The sequence below is a fragment of the Rhinoderma darwinii genome, chromosome 5 (genome assembly GCF_050947455.1).
Source record: "Rhinoderma darwinii isolate aRhiDar2 chromosome 5, aRhiDar2.hap1, whole genome shotgun sequence".
NCBI classification, from domain to species: domain Eukaryota; kingdom Metazoa; phylum Chordata; class Amphibia; order Anura; family Rhinodermatidae; genus Rhinoderma; species Rhinoderma darwinii.
In genome coordinates, this window is record NC_134691.1 from 285,376,752 (window position 1) to 285,392,683 (window position 15,932).

General features: G+C 41.5%; 1 protein-coding gene across 3 annotated transcripts in view; it reads left to right on the forward strand.

Moving 5' to 3' along the window:
* Positions 1 to 15,932, forward strand: part of DAZL (deleted in azoospermia like) — a 102,990-nt gene that overhangs the window by 58,429 nt on the left and 28,629 nt on the right. For all 3 annotated transcript variants that reach the window (XM_075827233.1, XM_075827234.1, XM_075827231.1), the window contains 5 exons: positions 4,613 to 4,676; positions 4,759 to 4,892; positions 7,588 to 7,665; positions 7,752 to 7,823; positions 13,445 to 13,561. In XM_075827233.1, the coding sequence (XP_075683348.1) occupies positions 4,613 to 4,676; positions 4,759 to 4,892; positions 7,588 to 7,665; positions 7,752 to 7,823; positions 13,445 to 13,561 (465 nt within the window). The remainder of the gene's footprint in view (positions 1 to 4,612; positions 4,677 to 4,758; positions 4,893 to 7,587; positions 7,666 to 7,751; positions 7,824 to 13,444; positions 13,562 to 15,932) is intronic.

Here is a 15,932-nt window from a genome sequence, read left to right on the forward strand (position 1 = left end):
GACGGAGCTAGCCCCCGCCCTCTGTCTATTTATACCTGCCTTTCCTGTTCCTCCTTTGCCTGTGATTCTTCTATGCTTGTTTCCTGGCTTGCTGCTGCTGCTTGTACTACTGATCCTCTGCTTGTTATTGACCTTGGCTTTCTGACCACTCTCCTGCTCAGCGTTTTGTACCTCGCTCACTCCTGGTTTGACTCGGCTCGTTCACCACTCTTGTTGTTCACGGTGTCTTTGTGGGCAGCTGCCCCGTTTCCCTAGCTTCTGTGTACTCCTGTCTGTTTTGTCTGTCTTGCACTTACTGAGCGTAGGGACCGTCGCCCAGTTGTACCCCGTCGCTTAGGACGGGTCGTTGCAAGTAGGCAGGGACTGAGTGGCGGGTAGATTAGGGCTCACCTGTCTGTCTCCCTACCTTGTCATTACAGTCTATCTCTCCAATGGCAGCCGGGGGCCTAATAAAGGCCCCCAGGTCTGCCTGGAGCGAATGCCTGCTAGATCATGCCGGAGGCATGACCTAGCAGATTCCTGTCCATTTTAAACGGACAGGCAGTAATACACTGCAATACAAAAGTATTGCAGTGTATTATAATAGCGATCGGAGAATCGCATATTAAAGTCCCCTAGTGGGACTAGTAAAAAAGTTAAAAAAAAAGTTTAATAAAGTTAATAAAAATAAATAAATATGAAAAACCCACCTTTTCCCCTTACTATTAAAAAACCAAAATAAAGTAAAAAAGTTACACATATATTTGGTATCGCCGCGTCCGTAACGACCCCGACTATAAATGTATTACATTATTTAACCCGCACGGTGAACGTAGTAAAAAAAATATAATAAAAAACTATGGAAAAACTGCTGTTTTCTGTGTCCAGACTTAAAAAAAATGTGATAAAAAGTGATCAAAAAGTCGCATCTACTCCAAAATGGTACCAATAAAAACTACAAGTCTTCCCGCAAAAAAAAATCCCTCCTACAACTGCATCGGCGAAAAAATAGAAACGTTACGGCTCTTCAAATATGGAGACACAAAAACAAATCATTTTGAAAAAAAAGCGTTTTTACTGTGTTAAAGTAGTAAAACATACAAAAACTATACAAATTTGGTATATTTGCAATCGTAACAACCTGCTGAATAAAGTTATTGTGTTATTTATATCACATGGTAAACAGCGTAGATTTAAGATGCGAAAAAGAGTGGGGAAATTTCAGGTTTTTTTCTATTTCTTCCCCCCCAAAAAATGAGAAAGTTAATAAAAGTTAATCAATATATATGTCCCCCAAAATGGTGCTATTAAGAAGTACAATCAATCACAGCGCAGCTTTCATATTTCAGTGCAGGTTGAAGGAAAGCGGAGCTCTGGTTGCTATTGGCAACTAGGATAGTTTTACTGTTGGACTGTTTTGATAAATCTGTCCATTGACTCAGCTTTCCACTCACTTAGATATATTGGATTAAATCTGCTGCATTTCCACACAACCCGAAGGCCTGAATCTGGTCTGATTATTTGTGTGAACAGTGCCTTCTAAATCTGCTTGACATCTAGATGTTTTATGATGTTTGGTTGATGAAAACCCTTTAAGGGCAGATTCAGAGGTGGCGGAGTTGCTTGCTGTAGAATTCCGCAGTAGCCATTTTTTACATTTGTTTCTATAGGTTTTTAGGATACTTAGTTCAGACGTTGTGGAAAATAACTGCGGAATTTAGGCTGCGGTGCAGAATTTTCCCTCTGCAGCATGCTCATTATGTTGCGGAGCAGAAGCCAAATTTCACTGCGGATTTCAGCCTTTGCAATGCAAAAACTGAATTCTAGTTTACATAAAACAATTATTTTTTATTTTTTTTCAATTAAAATAATTTACGTGTTTGATGCCTCTGTGTCTAGATATTGTTACATACTTGCAAGAAAAGACCAACGGCACTCTGTCTTGTTGGGTCGATGAGTAGGATCTTAATCTAACTCGAATATAAGTGAAAATTCTGCACTCCAAATGCTTTCCACTTTTAGTTTTTATTGAAGAGGCAATCCAAAATAAAACATGCATGATCTTTTGGTCCAAACACCCTGGACCTTTGTTAAACACGATTGCCACATGTTAAAACAAGGTTTCATTAATGTAATATAATTTAGTCCGTATAGCACTACAGGAAAACGTCGTCAGTCGTGGCAGGCAAGTGCACGCCCGCCACTACCGGGGTTGTTTTCCTGTTGGGATATATTGGCTGCGGCAATCGTGTTTGACAAAACTTGTTATAGTTGTTGTTGCGCACCCTGGTGTGCTTTTGTTTTCCTCTTAAAATGACTTCTAGTGCGCCAATTCTTATTGGCTTGCCTCCACAATTGAAGGAATCCTCCCCCCACTGTTAACCCCTTAGTGACCAGCCCATTTTAGGCCTTAATGACCAAGCAATTTTATTCGTTTTTCTATAGTAGCATTCAAAGAGCTATAACGTTTTTATTTTTTCGTCTACATAGCTGTATGAGGACTTGTTTTTTGCGGGATTAGTTGTGCTTTTTAATGGCACCATTTTTGGGTACATATAATTTTTATATTAACTTTTATTAACCTTTTTGGGGGGGATTATAAAAAAAAAACTGATTCCGCCATTGTTCTATGCGTTTTTAAATTGACGCCGTTCACTGTGCGACGTAATTAACATGTGACCTTTATTCTATGGGTCGGTACGATTACGGCGATACCACATATGTGGAGGTTTTTTTATGTTTTACGACTTTTGCACAATAAAAACACTTTTGAACTAAAATTATTTGTTTTTGCATCGTCTCTTTCCAAGAGCCGTAATTTTTTTATTTTTCCATCAATGTAGTGATTTTTTGGGCTTGTTTTCTGCGGGACAAGATGTAGTTTTGAATGGTACTGTTTTGGGGTACATGGGACTTATTGATTCATTTTTATTATGACTTTTTTGGGGGGCAATGGAAAAAAATTGCAATTTCGCCATAGTTTTTGGCGTTTTTTTTTTACGGTGTTCACTTTGCGGTTTAAATTACATATTAACTTTATTAATGGAGTCATTACGGTCGCGGCGATACCACATATGTGTACTTTTTTTTTTTTTTTTACACTTTTACTAAATAAAACCACTTTATGGAAAAAAATGGTTTTATTTATTTTTTTACTGTACTTTTTATTAATAATCTTTCACTTTGATGACTTATTTTATTAGTCCCACTAGGGGACTTTACTGTGTGATGTTCCGATCGCTGCTATAATGCTCTGGTATACTTCGTATACCAGAGCATTATTGCCTGTCAGTGTAAATCTGACAGGCAATCTGTTAGGACGTGCCTCCGGCGCGTCCTAACAGGCATATGTCCAGGGCAGACCTGGGGGCTTTTATCAGTCCCCCGGCTGCCATGACACCCCATCGGAGACCCGCGATTGCATTCGCTGGCCGCCGATGGGTGACAGAGGGAGCGCACTCCCTCTGTAAACAAAGTTAAATGCCGCGGTCGCTATTGACGGCGGCATTTAACGGGTTAAACGGCCGCGATCGAAGTAAACTTCGATCGCGGGCGTTGGAGCAGGAGCTCAGCTGTCATCAGACAGCAGAGCCCCGGCTCCTGCCTGCACGGGAGACCCATGCAGGACTTAGACTAGGCTGACGTGAAAAGGCGTCAGCCTAGCCTAAAGCCCAGTAGTGAATCACGTGAAAAGGCGTATTAGTGGTCACTAAGGGGTTAAATAATTTTACAATTGGAATAATTTTAAATTTGCATGATCCAATAGAGAAATGTAATAGTTGTGAGAAAACCCCCTTTAAGGCATCATTTACTCTTCATTGCCAGCCCTATTGCGTAATTCCTTGTGAGGTTCTATGTCATGGACCTAAAACTATGGTACCTGGAGCTGTGGTCTCTGAAAGAAAAATCTCTGCATACCATCTTATTATGTGGAAGTAAGCATGGCCCCAATGAATTGCATTAACACTGTATACGGTACTGTGAATGAGGCCTTTTAGCACTTAGTTACTCTGTGAACACAAGGATGCATAAATCTGAGACATGTGTAATGTGTCGATGGTATACTCGTGTAGGTGACGTATGATGTGAACAGAGTAAACATTATCATGATGTTTGAACAATACGTTCAGCGTCCCGGCACACACAAAGAATGGATTCAATAGGGCTCCATTGACTTGACATATGCCACGTGCCCTTTTGGCATACCTGGAGGAGTTGTGTTGCCATCCCTTCTGTATTTTTTTTTTAAATTATACTTTTGGCCAGTAGCAATTGTTTTTCCTACAACTACTTATGTAAAAAAAAAAACAAAAACAATAAACTAGTTAAAAATAACAGTAGTTTTAAGACCTTGACTGGCCTGCAGAGAGATCTTCAACGTCTCTTTAGGACGAATCGGAACTGCAGCTAAAAAACAGCCCAATATTGGTTATAGCAGAAAAGGCAAGACCAACTCTTTGGCCCATGATTTTGGAATCCCATATTCCACATCCACATATGGGTGCCTTCTTAAATTGTCCACAAACTTTTATTGGTGTATTGTAAATCTTGCATAGAGGTAATAATTCCGATTTATATATTGAATTTAGTAATGCACTGTAAGCGTTTTATGCAATGACACGTTTCACTTTAGTCACAGATCAGCTTTCATGGGAAGAAGCTGAAGCTTGGACCAGCTATACGGAAACAGAATGCGTGTAAGTGTATTTTTTTCATTGTTTTCTTAATTTCTGTTTTGATAAGGGGGAAATAAATTGTATTTTTAATCTTCACTTTTAGGCACCTATGTACAGCCAAGACCTGTTCTCATTAGCAATTCTCCGTCGTCATATCCCAACATGTGGAACGCTCCTGTACCTGAGCCATTTGTTCAACATCCACCAGTTTTTAGTCCAATGACCCAGTATGTTCAGGTAACTTATTTTACATCACAGAAGATTCCGAAAAAAGTTACAAGCCGTAAAGTGCCTTCCTGGTATAATTCTAATGCCATTATTTATTCAAACCGTATGAGGCCTGATTTACACGAGCGTGTGCGTTTTGCGAGCGCAAAAAAAACGCTGCGTTTTGCGTGCGCAAAAGGCACTTAGCTGCGTGCGTCACCAGTGTATGATGCGCGGCTGTGTGATTTTCGCGCAGCCGCCATCATTATGACACTCCGTTTGGATGTTTTTAAACAGAAAAGCACGTGGTTTCTTATGGCGTTCACCATGCAGATTAAATATTGCAATCGTTTTATAGTTAGGGGTAATGATACCAAATATGTGTAACTTTTTACTTTTTCATAATAAAGTATTTGGTATAGGGAGAAAGTGGGTTTTAAAATGTAGCTATTTTTTTTCCCCTTGGGGCTTTTATTTATTACAAACTTTATTTCAATTTTTTTTTTTAGTCCCACTAGGAGACTTTACTATGCAATCTTTTGATCACTTTTTTTCATAATACACTGCAATACATCCGTATTGCAGTGTATTATTCCGGTCCGTGTAAAACTGGCAGGCATTTGTTGGGCCATTTCTCTGGCATGGCCTAATTGGCATTTACTAAAGGCAGACCTTTGTTAGGCCCCCGGCTGCCATAGAAAATATCGGCACCCCACGATTGCATCTCAGGCTGTCGGTGGGTAAGAGGGAGCCTCCTCCGTCTAAAACCACTCAGATGCGGCGGTTGCTATTGACCGCTGCATCAGAGGGGTTAAGCATAATCGGAGACCACTACTAGTGGTTTCCGATCGATGCCCTGAAGCCCAAGGCTGTTATCAACAGCCTGGGCTTCAGGTGCACCCCACACAATGCCGGACAACTTCTTCTGAAGCGCCGACGTGAAAAGACGTCACTTCAGAAGAACTACCTTTAATGCCCAACGTAAAAAGACTATATGCCGGTCGTTAAGGGATTAATTCAGATTTGTATGCTAGGCACGTTTAGGTTAGGAACACACTAGTCGTAAACTGCAGATTTTCCACAACTGATTTTATTCACATACAGTTGAAAAACTCCACAGAGAAACCATTCATAAATTGACCTGCGGTGTGTTTTTTTTAATCCGCAGCATGTCCATTTATGCTGCGAAATCGCTGCTCTTATGTTGGGAGCTGTTTGTTGGGTTTTTTGCACTGCAACACTGATTCTGCAGCAAAAATTGCAAATAAAAAAAAGTTATTTTTTTTTTTGTTAAAATGAACGTTAAAAATAAAAAGCTTATACTTACCCCCGGCCGTTGTCCTAGCGACTCCATTCTCTGTTCTGAGCGCAGCCCGGCCTCCTGAGATGACGTTTCATCCCACGTGACTCCTGCAGCGGTCACATGGACTACATAGTCACCCCCAGGAGGCCGGGCTACGCTCAGAACAGGGATGCATCGGCATGAGTATAACTGTTTTTTTTTTTTATATTTAATTTTTTTCCTTCAGCGTACATTCTGCCTAAAAAACTGAGGTTTTTTGGGGCGTAACGCCCTGAGGCCTCCAGGAAGGATACGCTTTGTACATTTTACACAGCATCTGTTTTGGGTATTCCTACCATTTAGAGATCAGTGATTTATATATAGCTGCGGTAGATGGTGCTATATAAATAGAATAAAATGGGACTACAGCTAAACCTACAGCATTATTTTGGTTTATTGATTTCAAGGCTCTGATCCCCTGTTCTACCAGACAATAACTTTATTGAATGTATTTTCTGAGAATATAATCTTTGTACCGTATATGGATACAGCTCTGAATGCATCTCCCCTGCCATTCTCTGGGGTAGGATCCTGGAGACTGTATTAGTCTATGGAAAGTTTTCTGTCCATTTGTTGCAGCTGCTGTAACAGAAAAATTCAACTGCACTAAATATACAGGAAGGAAGTGTGTGCCATCACAATGGCAGCTCTAATAAACATTTTAAAATGCAAAAGTAGCTATAAACACATTTTCTGTTCTGCATGCTTAAATGTACTTTGTGGGAAAGCCCTTTTTTAGTTTTATTTTAATTTAAGCAAATGTATCCCGTATTCAGGATAGGTGACAAATGTATGATTGCTGGGGGCCCCACCAAAAGATTATCCCAAGCACGACTGGTCAGGAGGAGTTTGAATGGAGCAGTGGTCGAGCATGCACACTGCCGCTTCATTCATAGTCTCTACGGCTGATAGACGAAAAACAAGCACTATGAGGAGGAACAGGGAACCCGTGGCCTTGTTCTAGTGATCGGTGGTGTCTCAGTGGTCATACATTTATCGCCTTTTCTATGGATAGGGGATAAATGTACTTTGTGGGAAAACTCCTTTAAAAATTGTATGTGTTTCCTTTATAGTTTTCTGCGGTTTGGAGTTTTATGATCTGTATGTGGCTAATAATGAAGTCAATAGTAGTTTCTTATCAGTGGGGGAAAAAGAAAGGTATTGGAGTGACATAATATACAATGTCTTAAAGTTAGCCGTGTATTTCTTAAAGAGAAAAATAAGCCAAAAGTGTTTTATTTAGGTGTTCTCACAAACATTTTAAAATATGAGCATTTTTATAATGGTATATTTTACTGTACAATGTTCCTGAAGCAGATCCTTTGTGTTTGTTCTGACAACTGGTGTATGATTTGCTGGTAATAACCATACTTGTGTTTATAGACTTGTCCTTACTCAAGCTCCGCGCCAGTTTTGTATCAACAAATTCCCTTGGGTTGTCAGCAAACCGGATATTACCAGGTAATGTGTTTCAGAGAGACTTTATAATTGGTCTTCTGTCTTCTACCATTTTTGAAAAGTATTTTCTTTTTTTCTTTTTTTTGTAGGTGCCACCACCACCACCACCACCACAACCACATTGGCCAAATGGTGATCAGAGGAGCTTTCTCTGTCCTCAGGTGATTAAATGTAATATGACCAACGTTTCAAAATAAATATGCAATAGTCAGCTCATCCAGGTGCAGGGACAGCTGCCGGACGCGCTGAAGCTCCACAACGATCAAAAGGAGGAAGGAAATGCAGCAAACCACAATGTTTTGTTTTTTGATCCAGATTAAAATGCAAAATGACATGTATAAAAGCCGGTAGCAGGGTTCACTGACACATTTCCGAATACCATAGCATGCATTCTAATTAATGTTGGTTAATGAAAGGGATTTAAGGGAATGCATCATCCTAAAATTACATACTATTTAAAGAGGCTCTGTCACCACATTATAAGTGCCCTATCTCCTACATAAGGAAGTCGGCGCTATAATGTAGGTGACAGCAGTGCTTTTTATTTAGGAAAACGATTTATTTTAAACCACTTTATTAGCGATTTTTAGCTTTATGCTAATGAGTTTCTTAATGCCCAAGTGGGCGTGTTTTTACTTTCGACCAAGTGGGCATTGTACAGAGGAGTGTATGACGCTGACCAATCAGTGACCAGTCAGCGTCATACACTCCTCTCCATTCATTTACACTGCAGTATCGCGTTCTTACTAGAACGCGATGTGCAGCCACATACACAGACATTAACGTTAATCAAGTGTCCTGATAATGAATATACATTACCTCCAGCCTGGACGTCATGTGTATTCAGAATCCTGACACTTCTGAATCTTTTCTGTGAGATTCCAGCAAGCCACGCGTGAGATTACGAGGTAAACGAGATTTTGTTTCCCTTGCTGGAAATCTCACAGAAAAGATTCAGACGTGTCAGGATTCTGAATACACATGACGTCCAGGCTGGAGGTAATGTATATTCATTATCAGGACGCTAATGTCGGTGTATGTGGCTGCACGTCGTGTTCTAGTAAGAACGCGATGCTGCTTTGTAAATGAATGGAGAGGAGTGCATGACACTCATTGGTCAGCGTCATACACTCCCCTGTACAACGTCCACTTGCTCGAAAGTAAAAACACGCCCACTTGGGCATTAAGAAACTCATTAGCATAAACCAAAATCGCTAATAAAGTGGTAAAAGTAGATGGTTTTTTTAAAATAAAAAGCATTACTGTAACCTACATTACAGTGCCGATCTCCTTATGTAGAAGATAGGGCACTTATAATGTGGTGACAGAATCTCTTTAACACCATTTTTATTATATAAAATTGCAGTTTTCACTCTAGCTACTAGGGCAGTCGCTGATATATTTCTTGTTTTCTAGAATGAGTAAAGGGTGGTGGATTGAATAACCGCTTTATTGTACTTGTAAATTCAGAAATACTATACAGATTATGCTTTGTATGCATCTCCCCTGACACTCCTTGATTTGTGGAGAAGGGGGCTTGTACTCAATCACTTCTTAGAGAATCATCAAAGATTAGTTTTAGACGATTGACTCGCCTTAATTTCAGCTGCCATAAAGCACACTCCCTGCTGCACTTGTCTACACAGACAATACCGGAAGTGAGTGTGTGGCTGCCCCCAGGAAAGTAGAAAAAATACAAAATCGCTATGAATCCTGATTCTTGTTTGTGTTTTTCTTATGATTTGACAATAGTTTGATAAAAAAATAATAATTGCATAAAACACTTTGGGGGGAATTTACTTGTTTCACATCAGTTTTCTGCTGCAGAAAATGTACAAGTGGTACAAAAGTCGCAACTTGCAGAAAAAAAAGCTGCTATCTTTGTCATCACGTTGGGAACCTAGATGTGGGCATATGCTTTTGCCGTTAGGAGGCGGGCTCTCGCATAGCGTAAACGCTACAGAACTCTGAACACGGCTTATATGCTGCAGGATTTCTGAACAGAGTGCGGAAACGCTGTGTAAAAGTTCAACGCCTATCCGTCCTGGAACACGCTGGGAATCCTTCCAGCAAAACCGCACCAAACTGTGGTGCAGTTTTTCGGGCGGAATATCAGTTGCAAGTATAAACTTATTTTTTTTTTTTTTTTCATTTTAAACCCCAAAAAGTTTTTGGGGTTTTCTCATCCTCTAGAATGCGGCGGAATCGTAGCTTGTCCGCCGACAAAAATCGCAACATTTGCGATTTTCTTGCAGGTTTTGCTGGGTTTTTTCACATTTTATCCACTCTGTTGCTACTGTAATACGCTGCAGATTTTTCGGTCATTTGCAGGACTACCTGACTGAAATGTTGATCCGCAAATACAGCTTCCAAGCGATCCCTGACCATGCTTCCTTTTTCATGTTCCTGTGTCCTCTGGACAAGACTGGATGAAATCCTCTCTCAATCTACTGGTGGCAAGAGCACTCCCCTCCACCAGAACAGGGTCAAACGGGACTGTCTCTGTTAAGAAGGCAGGTCCTCGTTTTCGGTCCTTTCCGTGGGTTCTTCCAGACAACCATCCCACCAGGACCAGAAGGCTAATTCTTCCTTTAAAGGGAATGTGTCGATAGAAATAGTTTTTGTTTTTTTAGTTAAACAGTTAGTATATAAATGATTACACATTGTCCTAATTTTTTTCACAAGTCAGGAAATATTATAAATTAGATTCTAATTTATAACATTTCCATGTGCTGGTCACTAGAGGGAGCAATTCCTAAAATTGCAGCATTGGCATGTGGTAAAGCAACCTCATTGCTTTATGTTGCAAAATTGGAGAAGACACACTCGCTCTAGTGTCCTAAAACAATCCCGCCTCCTTTATCCTGGCTAGTGCCAGGAGAAAGGAGGGGGTTGAATGTTCAAACCTCCTACATTGTGTGCTGCCATTTTTTGAGCGAATGCACAGTGTAGGAGGATTAGATACAGTGGTAATCCGACAGTATAACACGAACATACACTCACATCGCATACACAAACTTAACTTACCTGCTCCTGCCGTTGCCTCCGCTCCTAGTCCTTTCTTCTGAACATATGAACGGAAGCCGTGACCGGAAGTAGTCGTCTTACTGTCCGGCCGCGGCTTCCGGTCCACATGAAAATGGCGCCGGATGTCGCTCTGCCGAAGACCTCCCTTTTGGACTGTGTGGGAGCGGCGCATGTGCCGTTCCCACACAGACGGTGTATGCTTTAGTGAATGGAACGGCTCCCGTTCGCATTCCCTATGGGGATGTATGTGCCGTATTCCATCTCTGTATGCGTTGTTAATGGACACATACAGAGATGAAAAAAAATGGCAGCCCCCATAGAGTAGTAAAAGAAAGAAAAAAGTAAAACACAAATAAATAAAATTTATTTTAATGACCTACTAAAAGCAATAATATATATAAAAAAAATTATAATAATTTCGTGACACCTTCCCTTTAAGGCTCGCCTCTGCTGGTGACCCCTGACCTCAGTCCCCTAAGGCCGGAGCTGGTAAGCCCAACTCCGACTGAGAGTGCGCACTTGTTCCGGGGGGGGGGGGGGGGGGGGGGGGCAGACTTCTGTACTTTTTTTTTTTTTAAGGATGTTTGGCTTTCCCATATGTCAGACGCCTGGGTTCAGTAAGTGGTATTCTATAGATACAAAATCAAACTTACTAGACTTACAAAAGAGCGTTTCTTCCAGTTGCTGTTCCTGAGTCTTCGTCCAGTGGGCACAGTTTGACTCATCCTAGACCTAAAGCGTCTCAAAGAGTACGTCAAGGTCCGCCATTTCAGCATGGAATCCCTCCAAACAGGCATCACTTTCATATTACAGGGGTGTCTCTCTCATCAGCAAGGACACATATTTGCATGTTTCTGTTTGCCATTCCCATCAGAGCTTCCTGCGCTTTGCAGTGCCTCTTCATAATTACCAGTTTGTGGCTCTGCTTGGTCTGGCTACAGCACCGAAAGTTTTCACAACAATACTGTCTGGTGGTGGCACTTCTTCGGACCAGGGGAGTGTCGGTCACTTCGTTCCTGGATGACATTTTGATCAAGTATTGTACCAGGGAGGATAATGTGACTCTGCTCCAGATCCCTCTGGACACCTGCTGGGTCAGTAAACAGCTCCAAATCTTGCAGTTTCCCTCGCAGCAGATTGCATTCCTGAGTGTGGCCTTTGACACGTAACATTTCCTGGTTAAGGACTGGACTGTCCTTCATGATGGAATTTGCCAGTTGCGGACAGCTTCGCCGACCTCACTTTGCCTTTGAGTGAGGGTTCTAGGAACGATGGTGGCCTCATTCAAAACAATTCCGTTCGCACAGTTCCACACTCCCTTTTCAGTGGGCGATTGTCTCCCCTTGGAACCGTTCTCGGGAATCCTTGGATCAACTGATCCTTCTTCCTCTGGCTGTCCATTGCACCCTCCAGTGGTGGATCTCCTAATCGGTCATTTCCCACAGTTGCTCCTTCCGCTGAACTGGCAGATCCTCCACAGATGCCATTTTTAAGGGGTGGGCAGGAACATTTCTGAACCTCACTACTGTCAGCCATCCGGTGCGAGTCCAAATGGACAATGTCACTACCATGGCTCATTTCAGTCACCAAGGCGGAACTGGGGGCTACAGTGATGGCAGAGGCCGTGTAGATTCTCACCTGAGCAGAACGTCACGTTCCATCTCTGTCGGCAGTACGCATTCCAGGGGTCGATACCTGGGTCGTGGACTTCCTCCGTTTCAAACTGGTTGATCCCGGAGAGTGGTCTCTCCACCAAGGGGTCTTCAACTATATTTGAATGTGGACCTGATGGAGTTGCTCATATTTGGTATCGTTGAAGTCGGCAGAAGTTGCCAAGTATGTATTCAGGTGTGTTAACCCAGTGGCATGTACCAGATGTGTAAAAAAATAAGTCACCTGAATTCACACATTTGGGAAAAAAATACCAGTTTTACTTTTTCCATCAAAGTCAATGAATTGTCTGGAAAAAAAATAGAGGGCTAAAATCTTATATGACGCTAAACTAATACCTTTTAGGGGTCTAATTTAAAAAAAAGTCATTTGGGGGTGTTGACAGTGTTTTGGCTCTTAACAACATCTGTAATGGTTGTATGGTGTCCGCAAACCAGCTTTGAAAAATTTGCTCTCCAAAAGCCAGTTTGCGCACCATTCATTGTAAGCTCCGCCTTGCGCCCAGCGTGTAAGACATACACATATTTGGTATCGTTAAAGACGGCAGAAGTTGCCAAATATGTATTTAGTTGTATTTACCCAGTGGCATGCACCAGATGTAAAAAAAAAAAAAAAATCGTCTAAAATTTCATATGCATGTTTTTTTGTTTTTTTTTATTTCCCATTTTTCCTATTACATTTTTTACAAAGTAAAATATATCTAGTTTTTTTTTATACAATATGGAAGCCCAATATGTTCTGAGAAAAAAAAGACCAAATACATGTAGATTGGAAGAGTAATAGAAGAACAGTTTGCTTTTAAATTGGTACATGGCTAAAACTTGAAAATGGGCCTGGTCAGGAAGGGGGGGGGGGGTAAAGCCTCTGGTCAGGAAGTGGTTAAAAAAAATAATTTAATTGTGACTAGCTAATGGCATGCTAAGAGATATAGTCCTGCAACAAATGGAGAGCCATGAAGTCCTCTGCTCCAGGGTTTGCTAGAATAACCAGGTGTAACAGATGCTTTGGGTGTAATGCATTTTGTTATACTTTTTTATGAAAATTGAAAGATCATTTGTTTTATTTTTATTTTTTTTCCCCGTAGGCTTTCACCTGGAATTATCATGGTAATGAAACCGAAACAGCTAGCAGTGAAATTTTTTCCCCTGAAACATACATCCAAGACCAAAATGTATCTCCTGTTTCAACAAGTCCACAAAAGGTAACATTAAAGTTCCTCATGAAGTAGACCAATTATAGGGCGTAAACTGCCTATAGTAGAAAAACATTTTTTAAAGAAAAATATTACATTATCCCCTGAATCCAGTTTGAAGACTGGTTTTCCTTTCTCGCAAATTGTTTGTTTTTTGTTTTTTTATTTTTTACTTTCAAATATTCATCTTCCTTTGACTGGTCTAGCCCCACCCCCCCCCCCCCCCCCCCTCTTTTTTCTTGTTTCCTTACTTATTTAATTTTGGGGTAAATTCAGACACTGCTGCAGATTTTCAGTGGGAAATCCGGTGCCAATTCCACAATTTACAGTACAATTCATTTTAATGAGCTTTTGAAAACCCCATGCACATAGCGGAAAAAAATCCGCAGAATTCATGGCATGCTACGGTTTTTCAAATTTGTATAATGTCAATTCTGTTGTGAATTTGTCATAGATTTCACCCTTTGCGATGCAGAGTGAATTCTGCGGAAAATCCGCTTGTAACCCATGCAGATTTTGTATCCGAAAATATCTGCTACGTCTGAATTCGCACTTAGTTTTCATTCATGTGCTCAGGCCTTCATTTAATTGTTTTTTAATAGGATTTTTGACACTTACAGCTAAGATATAGCATTCGGTAAATGATTTGTTAAACGGGGAGACACTCTAAGGCCTGATTCACACGAACACTGCGCATCTCGGACGTGAAAAACAGTTTTTCACGTCCGAGGTGCATCCGTGCTCAGCGCTGCGGGATGCGATGTCACGCATCCCCCATAGTTGAGTCCATGGGGGGGATTCGTGATGCGCGGAAAGAACAGACATGTCGCACGGACCCTACACACGATCCATTGAAACAACTCCTGTGTGAACGGCCACATTGAATTACATAGGGCAGTGGGACGGCCGCTGTTTCAACGGCCGTCCCACGGACGTTTAACATGCTCGTGTAAATAAGCCCTAAATCACATCATGGGGTCCTATTTATGCCGTATACAAATTAATCCAGTTTACTTCTTATTATCATTGGGGTGAGACAGCTCAATGGGTATAGGCCCTTGCCAGTAGGAGGCTGACACTAGATTTTGTAAAGCTTTGGGCAGGTCAAACACTTCCCACAGCCATTGGCGAAATGAATTTTAGCTTACTGTCTGTAGAAGGCAAACATGACAATGAATCAATACTTGAGCATGTATACACACGCAATAGGCCTAGTGCTCAGTGTCCACGGTAGGGTTGCACGATTCATTGAAATATCGATACTATTTCGATGCTGTGCACCCTCAAACAGTTCAATACCATTAATTCATGTATTTTGATACTAAGCTGTGCATCTGCACAGCTTAGTGTTGTAATACGTGAATGTAGTTAGAGCGGGGCAGTGGCTGTGGGGGTGTTTTGAAATGTGCCCGCCATGTTCAGTCTTCAGTGCCGGCGCTCATTAGTGCATCGCACACTTGTCAGGAAATGGCTGTATTACACACAGCCATTTCCTGACAAGTGTGCGATGCACTAATGAGCGCCGGCACTGAAGACTGAACATGGCGGGCACATTTCAAAACACCCCCATGTTCTGTCTTCAGTGCCGGCCGCATCGCATCATGCTCGCACACACTTGTTAGGAGCAGGGCAATGGCTGTATTACGCATCCGCAGCCCTGCTCTAACGGCGGAGAGCAGAGAAACCTGATCTCCGCCGCTATTCTCTTGAATTTTGCGATCAAAACTGACCACAGCATTCAAGGGGAAAATTACCAGGGGCATGCCCAGAGGATTGCATCACAGGGAATCCCCATGACATGATCGAGGGACATACAATATATATGGGCAGACAGCCCAGAGTCCACTGAAGGACCCCAGGGCTGTCTGACGATATGTTGTGAGGGCATACTTAGGTATGTCCTAACTGCCAGGCTAATGTACTGGCATATAGATATATGCCAATACATAATTTTTTTTACTTTCTTATTTTTAAATTTTAAAGTAATGTTAAATTTAAAAAAAAGAAATCGTAAAGTACACTTTTTTTTTTTTACAATAAACATTAAAATTAAAGTCTCAATACATAAAATATACACATTCAGGATAGTCACGGCCGTATTAGCCTAAATTTGTTGTGCAGGTTATGTTCACACGGAGTATTTTGGGGGAGGAATATCTGCCTCAAAATTCAGTTTGGAACTTTGAGGCAGATATTCCTCTCCCTGCACGCCGATTTTCGCGGCAATTATCGCGCCGTTTTTCGCCCGCGGCCATTGAGCACCGCGGGCATAAAACAGCGAGAAATACGCTTTCTCCTGCCTCCCATTGAAGTCAATGGGAGGTCAGAGGCGGAAGCGCCCGAAGGTAGGGCATGTCGCTTCTTTTTCCTGCGATGCAGT